This window comes from Macaca mulatta, chromosome 12 (genome assembly GCF_049350105.2).
Source record: "Macaca mulatta isolate MMU2019108-1 chromosome 12, T2T-MMU8v2.0, whole genome shotgun sequence".
In the NCBI taxonomy this organism is placed as follows: domain Eukaryota; kingdom Metazoa; phylum Chordata; class Mammalia; order Primates; family Cercopithecidae; genus Macaca; species Macaca mulatta.
In genome coordinates, this window is record NC_133417.1 from 77,892,612 (window position 1) to 77,906,968 (window position 14,357).

Genomic DNA, 14,357 nt, shown 5'->3' on the forward strand with positions numbered 1-14,357 from the left:
GGGTATAGTAAACATTTGACAGATGTTGCTCTCTCCAACCCAGTTTCCTGATTAATGTGTCCGACGCTACTCTTTTTCCAGCTCATGTGGTGAGTGCTATCAAAGAATCATATATTTCAGGAATTACTGGATGAATTGAGCAATATTCTCTATTTCAATATTGAAAGTCATTTATAAATATGCCCTCTTCTTTCCTCAAATATTCATTGCCCACAAGAGGAAAAACCATTGTCTTCTACCTTATCTATTTTGAGAAAGGGGTCAGACTTTTGAGATGAAAGTAGACTATTTTTTTTTCTCTCTATTCCCCTTCTCTCCTCCTCTAGGCTCCAAAGCCAAGTTTCCTCAAAGATTTAACTGTTGAGCTTCCTTTTGGTCTTGTGCGCGCACTCACAACAGTTTTAGCTAACAGCTGCCTTCCAGGTAGACTGCACTGGCCACCTCATTCAATACCAGGGGTGCTTCCCTCACCGTTTTCACATGCACATATGTTAAAATGTTTACTCATCACTCCCTCAGGCCGTGGGTTAAGATCCTGAGATTTAATAATATGTTAGAGTTACTCTTGGGATCTCAACACACCTCAAAGGTCTCAAACAGGCAAGGAAACCAGAGCTGAATTCTATCACTGCTTTCTGAACATTAGACAATTTTATTTTCATTGTTGTTTTTACTTGCCTGGTGTGTGCGTGTGTGTGTGTGTGTGTGTGTGTTGAGACGGAGTCTCACTCTGTCGCCCAGGCTGGAGTGCAGTGGCGCGATCTCCACTCACTGCAACCTCCACCTCCCTGGTTCAAGCAATTCTCCTGCCTCAGCCTCCGAACTAGCTGGGACTATGGGTGCGTGCCACCATGCCTGGCTAATTTTCTGTATTTTAGTGGAGACAGGGTTTCACCATGTTGCCCAGGCTGGTCACGAACTTCTGAGCTCAGGCAATCTGCCCGCTTTGGCCTCCCAAAGTGCTGGGATGACAGGCGTGAGCCACTGCGCCCAGCCCCTACTTGCCTGTTATTTTTAAGTGAAATTCCAAGCAGAAAAGCAAAGCCTGAGTTTTGGAAGAGAAGCACCCAGATCATCTGAATGTATTTTGTCTACAGCTCCCACTTAGTAGTGTTTTGTCACTGTCTTGAGTATGATTTTGAAACAGTTCACATGCAACTTAAAAAATAAATCCTCCTGTGTTAATTGAAGAACACCATGGAAGGATCTGCTGAAATAATGTCTAATATAACCCCCAGTAATTTATATCGGGCATTGAAATAAATTATAAGGATTTTCTACTGCTGATTTATTTCCCGTTCATGATGCTACTGGGGTTTGTTTGTTTGCTTATCGGTGTTATGGAGTTTTGTTTGCTTTCTCTCATTTTATTATTAGCTGAATTTCCAAAGCACATACCAGTGTACAGTTGGGAAAGACAGAGCATTCCAGAAATAGGCAGGGGAATCCAGTGTGGGACAGAAGTTTTGCCACGAGTAACCCATATATGGATAACCTAGCTTACTCTCACTTCCCCTCACCAGCTCCCCCTGCCTGACCTGAACTGCCCTGGGTTTTACATGTTCCTTTTTATTCTCCTTTGGAAAAAGACTGAAGTTTCTCAGTTCCCAGCCTCCTAAAGCTGCTCTTCAAGAAGTTTACCTTATTTCCATGTAGGGAAAGAAGAACAATGTTTGTAGTAACGACTTCACTTTGTGGATTTTTTGTTTGTTTGTTTGTTTGTTTGTTTTGTCTTCTCGTGTGACTTTGACAAGGTGCATGGTCTCTCTTACCTTGAAAAGTATATGGTTCCCTGGGATCTCAAATTAAAAAAAAAAAAAAAACTTAGATAAGTAAAAGGTTTTTTTTTAATGATTTGCCCACTTATGAAAAACTAATGGCATTTTTGTTTCTTATCCAGGTATACTGTGATGTCAGGAACACCTGAAAAAATTTTAGAGCATTTTCTAGAAACGATACGCCTTGAGGCAACTTTAAATGAAGCAACAGGTATACACATAGAACAGTTTGCATGTCCATTGAATCCATGCATAGCATTGTTTAAAAGTCCTGCATTCATTTGCAGTGTGTATAGCAAAAGCAGTTTTGGAAGGGGATTCTGTGTATTGATACTTGAAAAGCATCTCTGTGTGACCTGACAGGGAACAGTCCTTCTGACTGTCCTCTTTCCTCCCCAATCCTGACTGCTGACAGGGAACAGTCCTTCTGACTGTCCTCTTTCCTCCCCAATCCTGACTGTTCTCTAGAAATGACTCAGCCTCATTTCTACATACCATGCCTCATCTTCTCTAGGCTTCTCTCTCTTAAGGTATTCAAATCCAACCTTTACAGGCATCTGTTGGGTTTATCATTTACGTCCTACCTAGTCCCATGAAGGATTTGAAGCTGCCTACATAAAAGGCACAGCCTTGCTCCAGTTGGGAGTAAGATGCTTCTCTCTGCAGTTGTTGTAGAGTCCAGCAGCTCTAGAATGTGACTAAATGCCACCATTCGTTTGCTAGGGCTTCCCTAACAAATTACCACCAACTGGGTAGCTCCAGCAACAAAATTGTATTGTCTTACAGCTCTGGAGGCTGGAAGTCCTAGCTGAAGGTGATAGTCGAGTTGGTTCCTTTTGAAGGCTGTGAAGGAGAATCTGTTCCATGCCTCTCTCCTAGCCTCCCGTGGTTTGCAGGCTATCTTTGGCATCCGTTGGCTTGTAGATGCATCATCCAGATGTCTGCCCTCATGTTCACACAACATTCTCCCTGTGACTCTTCACGTAGCCTTCCCTCTGTGCATGTCTGTCTCTGGGTCCAAGGCTACCCCTTTTTGTAAGAATACCAGTCATATTGGATTAAGGCCCACATTAAGGACTCACCTTAACTTGACCACACCTGCAAAGACACTGTTTCCAAAGACGATTGTATTCTGAGATACGGGAGGTTAGTTCTTCAACATATCTTTTTGGGGGGATACAATTCAACACATAACATCTACTTACAGTGAGTCAGTCTTGTTACCTAAGACACAGATATTCTAGGCTGAATAAAACAGATCTCACCAGTGAACTAAGTGTTCAGAGTTATAAAATTGTGTTCCACTTTGGTTACCATCTTGTATATGACTTTGAAACAGCCGACACACAATGTGTTTTTTTTTTAATCCTATGCTACTGCCTCTCAGAATAATGTCATGGGTTAGTATTTTAAGCACATTGAGCTCCATAGAAGAGCATTTCTCACTAAAAGAAGTTCAGAGATTTATCTCAAAAACTTAGTTCAAAATCCATTTCCATAATTGACCTTTGCTATGTACTCAAGTTGAAGATATCATCATCATCATTATTATTATTATTATATACCTTCTAAAGGTATTTTACCACTGAATTCTTATTTTATCTTCTCATTCCAGTTTCTCATTTTATGCTTAGATTACCTGAGGTTTTTTTATGTAGCAAATTAATTAGAGTATAGTAGATAAAATCGTCAGGATCACTGGCTCCAGGCCAATTATTCTCAGCTCAGTATTTGTTGAGAATCTTGTTGGGTAAACACTAAGCTAGATGCTTCGGACTAGGCAATGTGAATAAGGAATCATCCTCCTGCCTTCAGGAAGCTTATAATCTGTTAGAAAACATAAAGGAATTTGCACATAACTTGAATATAAGGCAGAATGTGGTTAGTGCTTCAGGGACACTGACTGGGTGAGGGATCTAGAAAAATATCATGGAAAATATAGAGTGGCCCTGAAGGAGGCTGGTAACCAGTAACTAGAGATGGGGACAGAGCCATCCATACTAAGGGACAATATTAGCACTGACCTAGAAATAGACAGGGAAGAGTGAGTGGTCTGATTTTTGCTGGAATATTGTATACATAAGTTGGAAAAGGAAGGAAAGGTTTAAGAATTGGGGTATAGATCTTAGAGAGTCTTAAATGTAAAGCTGGCTGGGTGCAGTGGCTCGCACCTATAATCCCAGCACTTTGGGGGCCAAGGCGGGAGGATCACTGGAGCCCAGGAGTTTGAGGCTACAGTGAGCTATGCTCATGCCACTGCACTCTAGCTTGGGCAACAACAACAGAAAGGTAGAGCCAAGCATTGGGAAGTGGTTGAAGATGTCTGAGCAAGAAGAATGTGATAAGAGCTTTACTGGAGAAAAGTTACTCCATAGTTAGTATAGAGAAGCTGTTGAAGAACCAATTACGTGAGGATAGCTTCCAAGAGCCATATGTAACCTCAAATAAACCAAATTTCCAAGACCATGGGTCAGGAAAAAATGCAGCTGATTTTTTTCCCTCTGATTAACTGTTTGCCCAGTATGTGTGATTGCATAATGCAAGAATCAGCATCTTACCTAAAGTAAGTATTGACTCAAAAAAAAAAAAAAAAAAAAAAAAAGATTCTGGTACATTAGAGACTATGGCATCTAAGGAATGAGCTATAAGATCTTTACCACCCATGAAGGGCAAATATAGCCTCCCTTTCAAGTCACCTCTAAAAAAGATGGAGACTGAATTATTGCTGCTGCTTCTGCTTCTTTTGTTTAGTTTTGTTTTTTTTAATTGCTGTTCCTTGCAGAGCAGGGCTAACCCACGGGCAGTATGCCCAGAGTAGCCTGATTGTTCCTTCTTCATCAAAAAAATTAAAGCCTGGAAATCAGTGTATTCTAAGGCTGACATGTGGGATGTGATTCTTGACCCTTCCGTTTTTGATGGTAGAGACTAGACTAGCATCATAATTTAATATTGAACTTCATTTCCTACAGTTTTTCCTGATATTTTTTTCTTACAAGTAATGTTTATGCCTTGGAGATAAATAACAAATCAGTATCTTTCTCATAAATCAAAAATACAGATTTCCCCTGCCTCCCCCACTGTTCTGGACACTAAACAATCCTAGGGTAGGGTGACGACATTTGTCCATATACTGGAGTGGGAGACCTTTGGCATTTATGGATTTACAGTACAGTGAGAAAGGTCAGAGTTACCATGAAACTTGTTTACATCATAAAAATGCACACTGCTGAATTTGACATTACACTCTCTTAATTTACCAAAAATCTATTTTCTACCTGAGACCTATTAGTTCTTATATTTTTACTTTTAAAACCAGCATTAGTCATGGAGTGACTTGGTAAATCATCTTCTAGTAGGAAATGATATTTTAAATTCTTAAGCAAATTTTAACTCTATAAATTAGATTTCCAGTGTTACTGTTTTTGATGAACTTACATCGGCAAAGTTTGAATCAGTGACTAAATGTTTAACCATTATTCTCATTTAAATATAAGTGACGAGTGTAATCCCAAGTTGTCATCTACTCAGCGTCACCAGTCACCTTCAGTCTCATTATACTGAGAGGCAGAGAAGGTGTCAGACAGAAGAGTTGCTACATATGAGGAGAGAGCCGGAAAGCCACACTGAAATGTGAGCCGAGTAGTTGGCCATGTTAACTGATTCCCTTCCCAACCTTGGAGCACCCAAGTCAAGTCTCTGCTTTAGCAAACTTTAAACTACCAGATAGTACAGCCTCCTGGGTGCATATAAGCAAGTATTACCTCCTCCATTCTCAGGAATATATCAAACATATCAAGATGGTGCTAGATGTTAAGCTCAGACAAGCCAAAGTCCTTTGGTACATTCAAAAAAATAGTTTCATGCAGCCTCTGTCTCCTCTGTCTGGCACCTTCTCTGCTTCTTCTCTGGCTCAGTATAATGGGACTGAAAACCTGGTGACATTGAGTTGTGACACTTGGTATTACACTCATCAGTTATATTTAAATGAGTATGTATAATGGTTAAACCTTTAGTCACTGACTCAGACTTCACCAATAAAAGTTCATTAACAACATGGATGACATTTGGCAATCTAATTTATAGAATTAAAATGTACGTATTTCTCACCATTTTCCATTTAAGATGAGCATCACAATCTCAGGCAGTGTATTTCACGTTTTCCCTGGAAATGTCATGGCATCTTGGGTTCCAAGTTCTGATGGGCGTAGTCCTGAGGTTTTTAGGTTTGCCTTCATGAGCTTTCCCATCTGGCTAGCCAGGGCGTGTTGTCTGCAATGAAGAACCAGCGTCAAATTCAATGACGAAGTAAATGAAGCTTATTTTGGAGACTTGCCTTACTTCCCTTGCCAACCCCCTGCTTCCTTACTTACAAAATAGTTTCACATATAGGACAGTCACCCTTTGAATCCACCAGCTTCTGTTTTGTTAGCCTTTGTTTTGCTCTAGTTGCTGCTCACAGTCTTAATCTTGTTTTCTTTTCTTTTCTTTTTTCTTTTGTTTTCTTTTCTTTCTTTCCTGCTTCTTTATCCCCTCACCAATCAGCTGCTCTTACTACCTCCTGATTCTGTAATTCTATTGCCCCCCCCACCCTTCATTGCTCCTTTTGGAAATAGGAGGTGAAAAAGAGATAAAGGAGAAAGGATTTTGAACAAACAAATATGGTATAGACACAGAAATGACCATGTCTTCGTTCTGCGTGTATGGTACTGCCCACATGTGACCCTTTAAATATACAGATTTTAAAATGTTTGGTGGCTAAGGTACCTAGTGCCATTTGTACAAGGCTGTCTCTTTTTAAAATATTATACTTTTTGCCCATTGTCATGAGAAACTGATTTTGATCGCAGTCTCTGTCAGCACCATTATTTATATGATGTGCTTCTGTGTAAAGTAAACTCATACCCTAAACCAGTGTATTGGAACCAGTGGCCAAGAACAAGTGAGTAGATACTCTTGCTTTCCTAAAGATTTCCACAGGAACCTAATTTCCTTTTCTGTTTTTTTCCCCCTTCCAGATTCTGTTTTAAATGACTTTATTATGATGCACTGTGTTTTTATGCCAAATACCCAGCTTTGCCCAGCCCTGGTGGCCCAATATCCTTTTATTGTGATTGTAAGTTCCTAGTCCCTCGAAGACAACCCCACCTGTCGAAGGCCATTCTCTCATCTCATCTTCTGAAGGTAAGTCACGGCCCAGGCAGAGTTGTACATTCCACCCTCATCACACTGAAATGTGTTTTCCCACATTTCCCACGGTTTTCCCCTGTACAGACTCTAGCTCTGCCCGGCAGAGGTCTGCTGTGCCATGGTTAAGGATTTCCTCCTTGTTACCTGTATTAGGGCATTCTTTCATTACTATAAAGAAACACCTGAGGCTGGGTAATTTATAAGAAAAGAGGTTTAATTGACTGGCAGTTCTGCAGGTTGCCTAGGAAGCATCATGCCAGCCTCTGTTTCTGGGGAGGCCTTTGGAAACTTATAATTGTGGCCAAAGGTCAAGGGGGAGCAGGAGCCAGGTGGGAGAGGTGGCAAACACTTTTAAATGACCAGATCTCATGAGAATTCACTATCTCAAGGACAGCACCAAGACATGAGGGATCCACCCCTATAACCCAAACACCTCCCACCAGGCCCACCTCCAACATTGAGGATTACATTTCAACATGAGATTTGGGCGGGGACACACATCCAATCTGTATCATTATCTGTGCAGAGAAGTGTGAACCACCTCACCACAGGAAGGTGATGCTGGCAAAAACAATATCCATGCCCCTGGGAGGCAGGCTAGAGAGGGTTATGGAGAAGAACCTGGGAGTATTAGCAGGAACGGTTCGCCAACATTAGAGACAGACTGTTCCCTGGCAGGATGGACTGTGGTCGGCTTGTGTTCCTCCTCTGAGCTATGGTATTAAATTGCTAACATGCTGAGATAAATACAAGTTATCACTGTAGGATAACTTTCTTTTCCCATTCATCCTAGTCCATCCTCTCCTCTAGATACCAACATTTCTTCCTTTGTTACTACTTTTTATTATCATCTTATTGACTTAAAGACCCAAAATTTGAAATCCAGTGATAATTCCTCTATAGCTTGAAGGCCAAGTTTGTCTGGGACAGCTTTTCAACAGTGTTTGGAATGGCCCAGTTGATGCTGGTATGTAGCACAGAGCAAACATTCTCAGAAAATGGGAGTGGAATAAAAGAAGTGGGTATTATTAGTGAGCTTCACACTCAATTTTGGGAGCATGTGAAAGTATATTCTAAGATTTTGTTTTATTTTTAGAACAACAAAAATTTAGACCCCAAATCACTTTGGCCCTTTTGATCAGTTAAATATATTGAAGGAGAATGGCTCTTTTATTCTTCTTTTTTTTTTTTTTTTTAGCAATTCAATGAATGTTGGCATGTTTTCCTCATTCAAGATTATAATTACCCTACCTGATTCTCATTTTCTTGTTCACTCATAATTCTCTTTGAAGTAAACAATGTATGAGGACAGGAGATTTGAGTTGAAGGTGCAACTCAGAGGGAGCTGCAAGAGGGAGATTTGTGTGTTTATTTGCCTGGAAACTGTCTTACTGAGTAATGATGGCTTAATGAGACTTACTTATATTATATATTTTTTCTGGCACATACTCAATTTTTCTCAAGTAAAATGAACACATTCAGGATCTCTGTGCTCTTTTAACTCCACACGCACTAATCATTATAGACCTTTGAGATTTGCTGGAAGGAAAAATAAAATCCACCATTGAGTTTAGACTTGCTTTTTTTTTTTTAGCAGTTAGAAGGTTGATAAGCCTAAGGCAAACAAAACTCAAGGACAAGTCAGGGAGTTCAGTGGGCCAAGGCACAGCATCTTTATAACTCCAAGCCCCAAACACTGCACTTGTCTTTTTTTTCAGATTCTAACTTCTTCATTTATTAGCTTGTTCCCCTTCAAGAGTTGATTGAGAGCATTCAAATCACTAACTTCTCTTTTTAAAATAGTGCTCTAGAGAGAAGGTCTGTTTCTGCCCAGATAGGGAGGAGTGGGGAAAAGTGATACGGGCGGGGAGGGAGAGGGGAAGGCAAGAAAGCAAACAGGCGTGGAAGAGCTGTGACATCAAATCCGACTTCTTTCTTCTGTAGATGGGGGAATCCAGGATGACTGGGTGTAATCTATATTATCTAGGTCCCTTAGACCACCTCCCTCATATCTGGCCCTGTGGGAACTTAGATTCTCTTCACTGTTCTATTTTGAATCAGCTCTGTCTGTGTCAGGTGCATGCTAAGAGCATTGACCAATATTATACCACTTTATCCTGACAGGATTTTATTGGGTTAGTATTAGCTTTGTGTTACAAACGAGGGTCCTGAAGTTACCCCCAGCCCCCATAAAAAACAAAAAAAGGAGTGGCTTGCCCAGGGCAAGTAGCTGAGTCCTCCAGATGATTCCAAACCTGGAGTTTGCCTTTTTTTTCTCTCTGTCTTCACAACTTATTTATTTCAAAGCTTGTTTAAATTTTAATGATTCTGTAACCTTTAATTACAGTTTAAGAACATTTCAAGACAATATATTGTATCATAAACTGCTTAACAGCACACCTGCAAGCAGCAGGGATGTATAATGCAAACTTGAACAAGTGGTTTAACCCCTATGTTTTTAACGTGGGACATTAGGGATAGTAAAATACTTAACCATGTTTCATTAGTCAGTTGCTTTAGTGGAGTATTTTTGAAGTGCTTAACATCTGGAACTTTTCATAGCAGCCCTATGAAGAAGTCAGTATTTTTACTGCTATTTTTCTAAATCAATAAACTAGAATAATGAAAAATTATGAATTGCTCAGAGAAAGGTAATTACTAGCACAGAAAAGATTTGAGCCCTGAGCTACTGACACATATTTCTGTTCTTAATCCACATTGTGTGTCTCTTCCAATTTTGCTTTTACCATGGAGAAAGATAGTAGAACTCTGCTGAACATTAATATATCAGGCCTTTTATGTGCTAATGAGAGAGACTCTCTATTCATTAGACACAGTTTGGACATGATTTGACCCGATGAATACAAGTGCTTTATAATGAGTTTGAAAATCATATTTGTTCAATTTCTATACTTTTCATCTCCAGGTTCTTTAATCTTTTTTTAAATCTGCATTTAAAATTGAGTTCAATTTTCCTTTAGTCTTCAAAAGAAAATTAAAACCACCTGTATATAACCCTATAACCTCTCAGGTGTAGTATTGCTAACCGTTTTGTGTATATCCTTCTAGTCTTTTTTCTATACATATAGATATATGTTTTTAAATGTAAGAATGGGATCATACTGTAAATAATTTTGTATACCTTTTAATTAAGCAATATTTTATGAATATCTTTCTATGCCATTATTTTTCTATGCCATTTTTCTAAATATAGATAGTTGTCATCCTTAAAAATAAAACATTCTCATTCCAAAAAATTTTAATTACCACAAAAGGAGAAGAGAGCAAAGTTCACCTGGTATCTCACCACCATTAATAAATTTGTTTTTAAAATTTTGGAATTTATGTATACATTTTTATGTACATAAGATTTTATATAAATTAAATAATGTTACATGTGCTTTTTGGTAATATGCTATTTTTCACTTAGTGGTATATTGTGAATATCTTTCCAAACTAATATATATAGAGATAAAACTATATCATCTTTTTTTTCTTCTAGATAATTCCATAAACATTTATTGACGACTGGAAATGTGTCACATAAAGTACTGGGCAACAAGGGGGCAAAGATGAGAAGGACACATTATCATTTTTAATGACTATAGTATCAATAGATATGTCATAATTATTTTCTCAGCCTCTACCTATTGGATATTTAGATTATTTTCACATTTTTTTTGCTATAACAAACACAATGGAGTGAATCGGCATCCTTCCAGCTAAATCTTTGCCCAAGTATATGAAAATGTACTCACTTTAAATTCCTAAAAATAGGCAAAGAATATGTAGTATGTTAATGCTTCTGACATGTATTCCCAAATTGCTCTCCTATTGTCTCAATTTTGTGCTTTATGATTAAACTCTGCCATATTCTTGTTTGTGCAACTGCAGGCTGGCCTTCAGTTTAGTAAGTGATCACACGAAGTCAATACTATTTTGAATTTTAGTAACTCTCTGATTCAGAGTATTTTCACATTATTTACTTTATCTTTCCAACACCAGTTCTCCAAATGTAAAGCAAAAAGTCTGGTATATTATTTTTGTTGTTGTTGTTTTGTGTTTTTTTGTTTTGTTTTGTTTTGTTTTTTTGAGACAGAGTCTTGCTCTGTCGCCAGACTGGAGTGTAGTGTCGCGATCTCGGCTCACTGCAACCTCTGCCTCCTGGGTTCAAGCGATTCTCCTGCCTCAGCCTCCCAAGTAGCTGGAACTACAGGCAGGCACCACCACACCCAACTAATTTTTTTATTTTTAGTAGAAATGGAGTTTCACCATATTGGCCAGGATGGCCTCGATCTCTTGACCTCGTGATCCGCCTGCCTTGGCCTCCCAATGTGCTGGGATTATAGGCATGAGCCACTATGCCTGTTATTTATTTCATTTCACATATAGGAGAAATCAAGGTACAGAAAGGTCTAATAACTGCCTGAGATCCTGCATGTACTGGTAGACATTTGGAGGAAGTCCATGTAGCACTGATGTAATAGTGGTTTGCAGTGGACATTGTGGTTGATTTGCCAACATACATGCCTTATTACTTGGTCATTTTAGCCACTCGTAGTAATTAGCCTTCCTTGCCAAAGACTGGTTCTCCAGTGCCAGACCCAAGCTAGACTGGGCCAATGGAATTCAAAGAGAGGCTTCCTGGGCTTTTGGTGAAAACTTTTTTAACATTTAGGAGAAAAAAACAGGAAGCCTGTAACCCCAATTGCCAGCAGCAGCTATCTTACAACCATGATGGGAATGAACCCCAAGATAAAGCTGGAATGAGGAGACAGCGAGGAAAAACGGGGGTCTGTGATAACATCATTAGCATTTGACTGGTCCTGAAGCTTACTCTGCCAGTGGATTATCTTTTCATGTCAATGAATATAGGTGTTTGTTGTTTAGGACAGATTCTTACTGCAGCTAAAAGAATCTTAAGGATGAATGGCTGATATTTAAACTTACAGAAATTTTAAAACAGCAATAATTTTGGACAGATTTTTTTGTTAGTATACGAGTTTTCTTTAGCTTAGTATTCATCACAAATTTTTTGCTTTTGGCATGGAAATAATGAGTTTAGTTTCTTGAATTAAGAAGAAAAAAGACCGGGCGCGGTGGCTCAAGCCTGTAATCCCAGCACTTTGGGAGGCTGAGATGGGCGGATCACGAGGTCGGGAGATCGAGACCATCCTGGCTAACACGGTGAAACCCCGTCTCTACTAAAAAATACAAAAAACTAGCCGGGCGAGCGCCTGTAGTCCCAGCTACTCGGGAGGCTGAGGCAGGAGAATGGCGTGAACCCGGGAGGCGGAGCTTGCAGTGAGCTGAGATCCGGCCACTGCACTCCAGCCTGGGTGACAGAGCGAGACTCCGTCTCAAAAAAAAAAGAAAAAAAAAAGAAAAAAGAAGAAAAAAAAAATAGAACATGGATTTGCCACTAAGTTTTAACTAAATCCACCTTTTCTGTGTGTCATCCCTGTACAGAAGCAAAAACAACAGCTTCCCTCACTGAAAAATTAGGGTCCCTGTCATAAAAATCTTTGTGAAATTGATCTGGAGATGTTCTCTTTATAAGTTGACTTGGGTTTTATAAGTGGAACGTTTATCAAAATCTGCTTTTCTTTTTGATGAAAGATTCACATAATAGCAGCAGGTTCATATTCTTTAAATGAAGCCAAGTTTTTAGGAACGTTTTTTAGATTTCCTAGAAAAACTTTCAGCTTAAATTTTGTTGTAACCAGATTTTGTCATCATAGTCCCCATTTGATTCTGAAAAGTGTTTGATCCATACGTCACCATCAGAGCAAGCTGCTTCTGCAGATATGCAATTTGAGAGTTTGTTTCCAATAAAGAAGACTTTGTTTGACGATGTTATGAACATGATATGCTCCTTGGGAAAAAAAATGACTGTCTTATCAGATATGCTAAAAAATATTTCATATACATGTTCTCGGCCTCCTATCAACACTATGTACTCTTCTAATCTTGTTTTTTTACAATAGGGAAAGTGAGTTCAAGCAGCTAAATAATTTGCCCCAAGCTACATAGCTGGTAAATGTTAGAACAAGATATGAACCCAAGCAGTGTATTGCATTAGGGCACGTCCTAACTGCTGTGCTATGAGTACAAGCCCTTGGCTTGAGACTTAAAAGGAGAATAGTCAAGAACTAGAGACTTGTAAAAACATGGAGAATTCTGAAAATCAGTGGGAAAAATATTCTGAGCAAGAAAATGGAAGATAATTAAAGAAATTGATGGTACAGAAGGCGCTCCTGTGAGCTCAAAGTTAATAGGCACACACAAACAAAGGAGCAGCTTGTGTGGACAGGAGTAACATCACAAACTTAAACCCAGAAATGCCAGGTCTTATGAAAAATTCCACAACTGTCCATTGAAAATATTTTAAATGACTTCCAGAGGAGAATCAGTAATAACATTGGTGGCTAAGATTTACTGAATACTTAATATGTTTCAGATACATGTTTTACCTGTATTATCTCATTTCATCCTTAACAGCAATCTTCTGAAGTTTACTGATGAGGAAATCAAGGCTCTAAATTGTCAATTAACTTACCAAAGATCGTACAGTTTTTATATAGGTGGGGAAGCCAGGATGGGACCTAAGCAGTGTAATTTCAGAACTTGCATTTTATGAACACGCCATATGAAGGAAGAAATAGACCCAGTGGTCAGGATGTCAGGCTGCTCCACAAAGACAAGAAGCCCAGATTATAGTAAAAAAAGCAAAAGCTCTGAAGTAGAAAGACCTGTGTTTAAGACCTGTGTCCTATAAGTTACATTATTCAGCAATTACGCTTAACCTCTCCAAGCCCCTTCTGTAAAATAGGGGTAATTATATGATATGGTCTGGCTCTATGTCCCCACCCAAACCTCATCTCGAATTGTAATCTGAATTTTAATCCCCATGTGTTGGGGGCAGAACCCTGTGGGAGGTGATTAGATCGGGGGGTGGTTCCCCCCATGCTGTTCTCATGATAGTGAGTGAGTTCTCATGAGATCTGATGGTTTTATAAGGGGCATTTCCCACCTTCACTTGCACTTCTCCTTCTTGGCACCATGTGAGGGACATGATGCTCCCCCTTCCACCATGATTGTAAGTTTCCTGAGGCCTCCCCAGCCCTGCGGAACTCTTTCCTTTATAAATTATCCAGTGTCTTGAGCAGTTCTTTATAGCAGCGTGAGAATGGACTGATACATTATACTTGCCCTACCCACTTCACCCGGTTGTTGTGAAAATCAAATGAGGTTATGTGTGTGAACATACATTATAAACCTTAAAACCCCATATAAATGTTGCTATTATTATACCATCAGGAGAGAAATATGGCATATTATAAAGAAGATACCAAAGCTTTGTCTTGTCAGTGGGCAGATGACCCCCAAAGT

The 14,357-nt window shown here is 39.3% G+C and overlaps 1 protein-coding gene across 5 annotated transcripts in view; it reads left to right on the plus strand.

Annotated features, from left to right (window-relative positions):
• RAPGEF4 (Rap guanine nucleotide exchange factor 4) overlaps positions 1–14,357 on the plus strand; it is a 308,971-nt gene that overhangs the window by 251,046 nt on the left and 43,568 nt on the right. For all 5 annotated transcript variants that reach the window (XM_015110377.3, XM_077957208.1, XM_077957209.1 and 2 more), the window contains 2 exons: positions 1,901–1,989; positions 6,794–6,872. In XM_015110377.3, the coding sequence (XP_014965863.1) occupies positions 1,901–1,989; positions 6,794–6,872 (168 nt within the window). The remainder of the gene's footprint in view (positions 1–1,900; positions 1,990–6,793; positions 6,873–14,357) is intronic.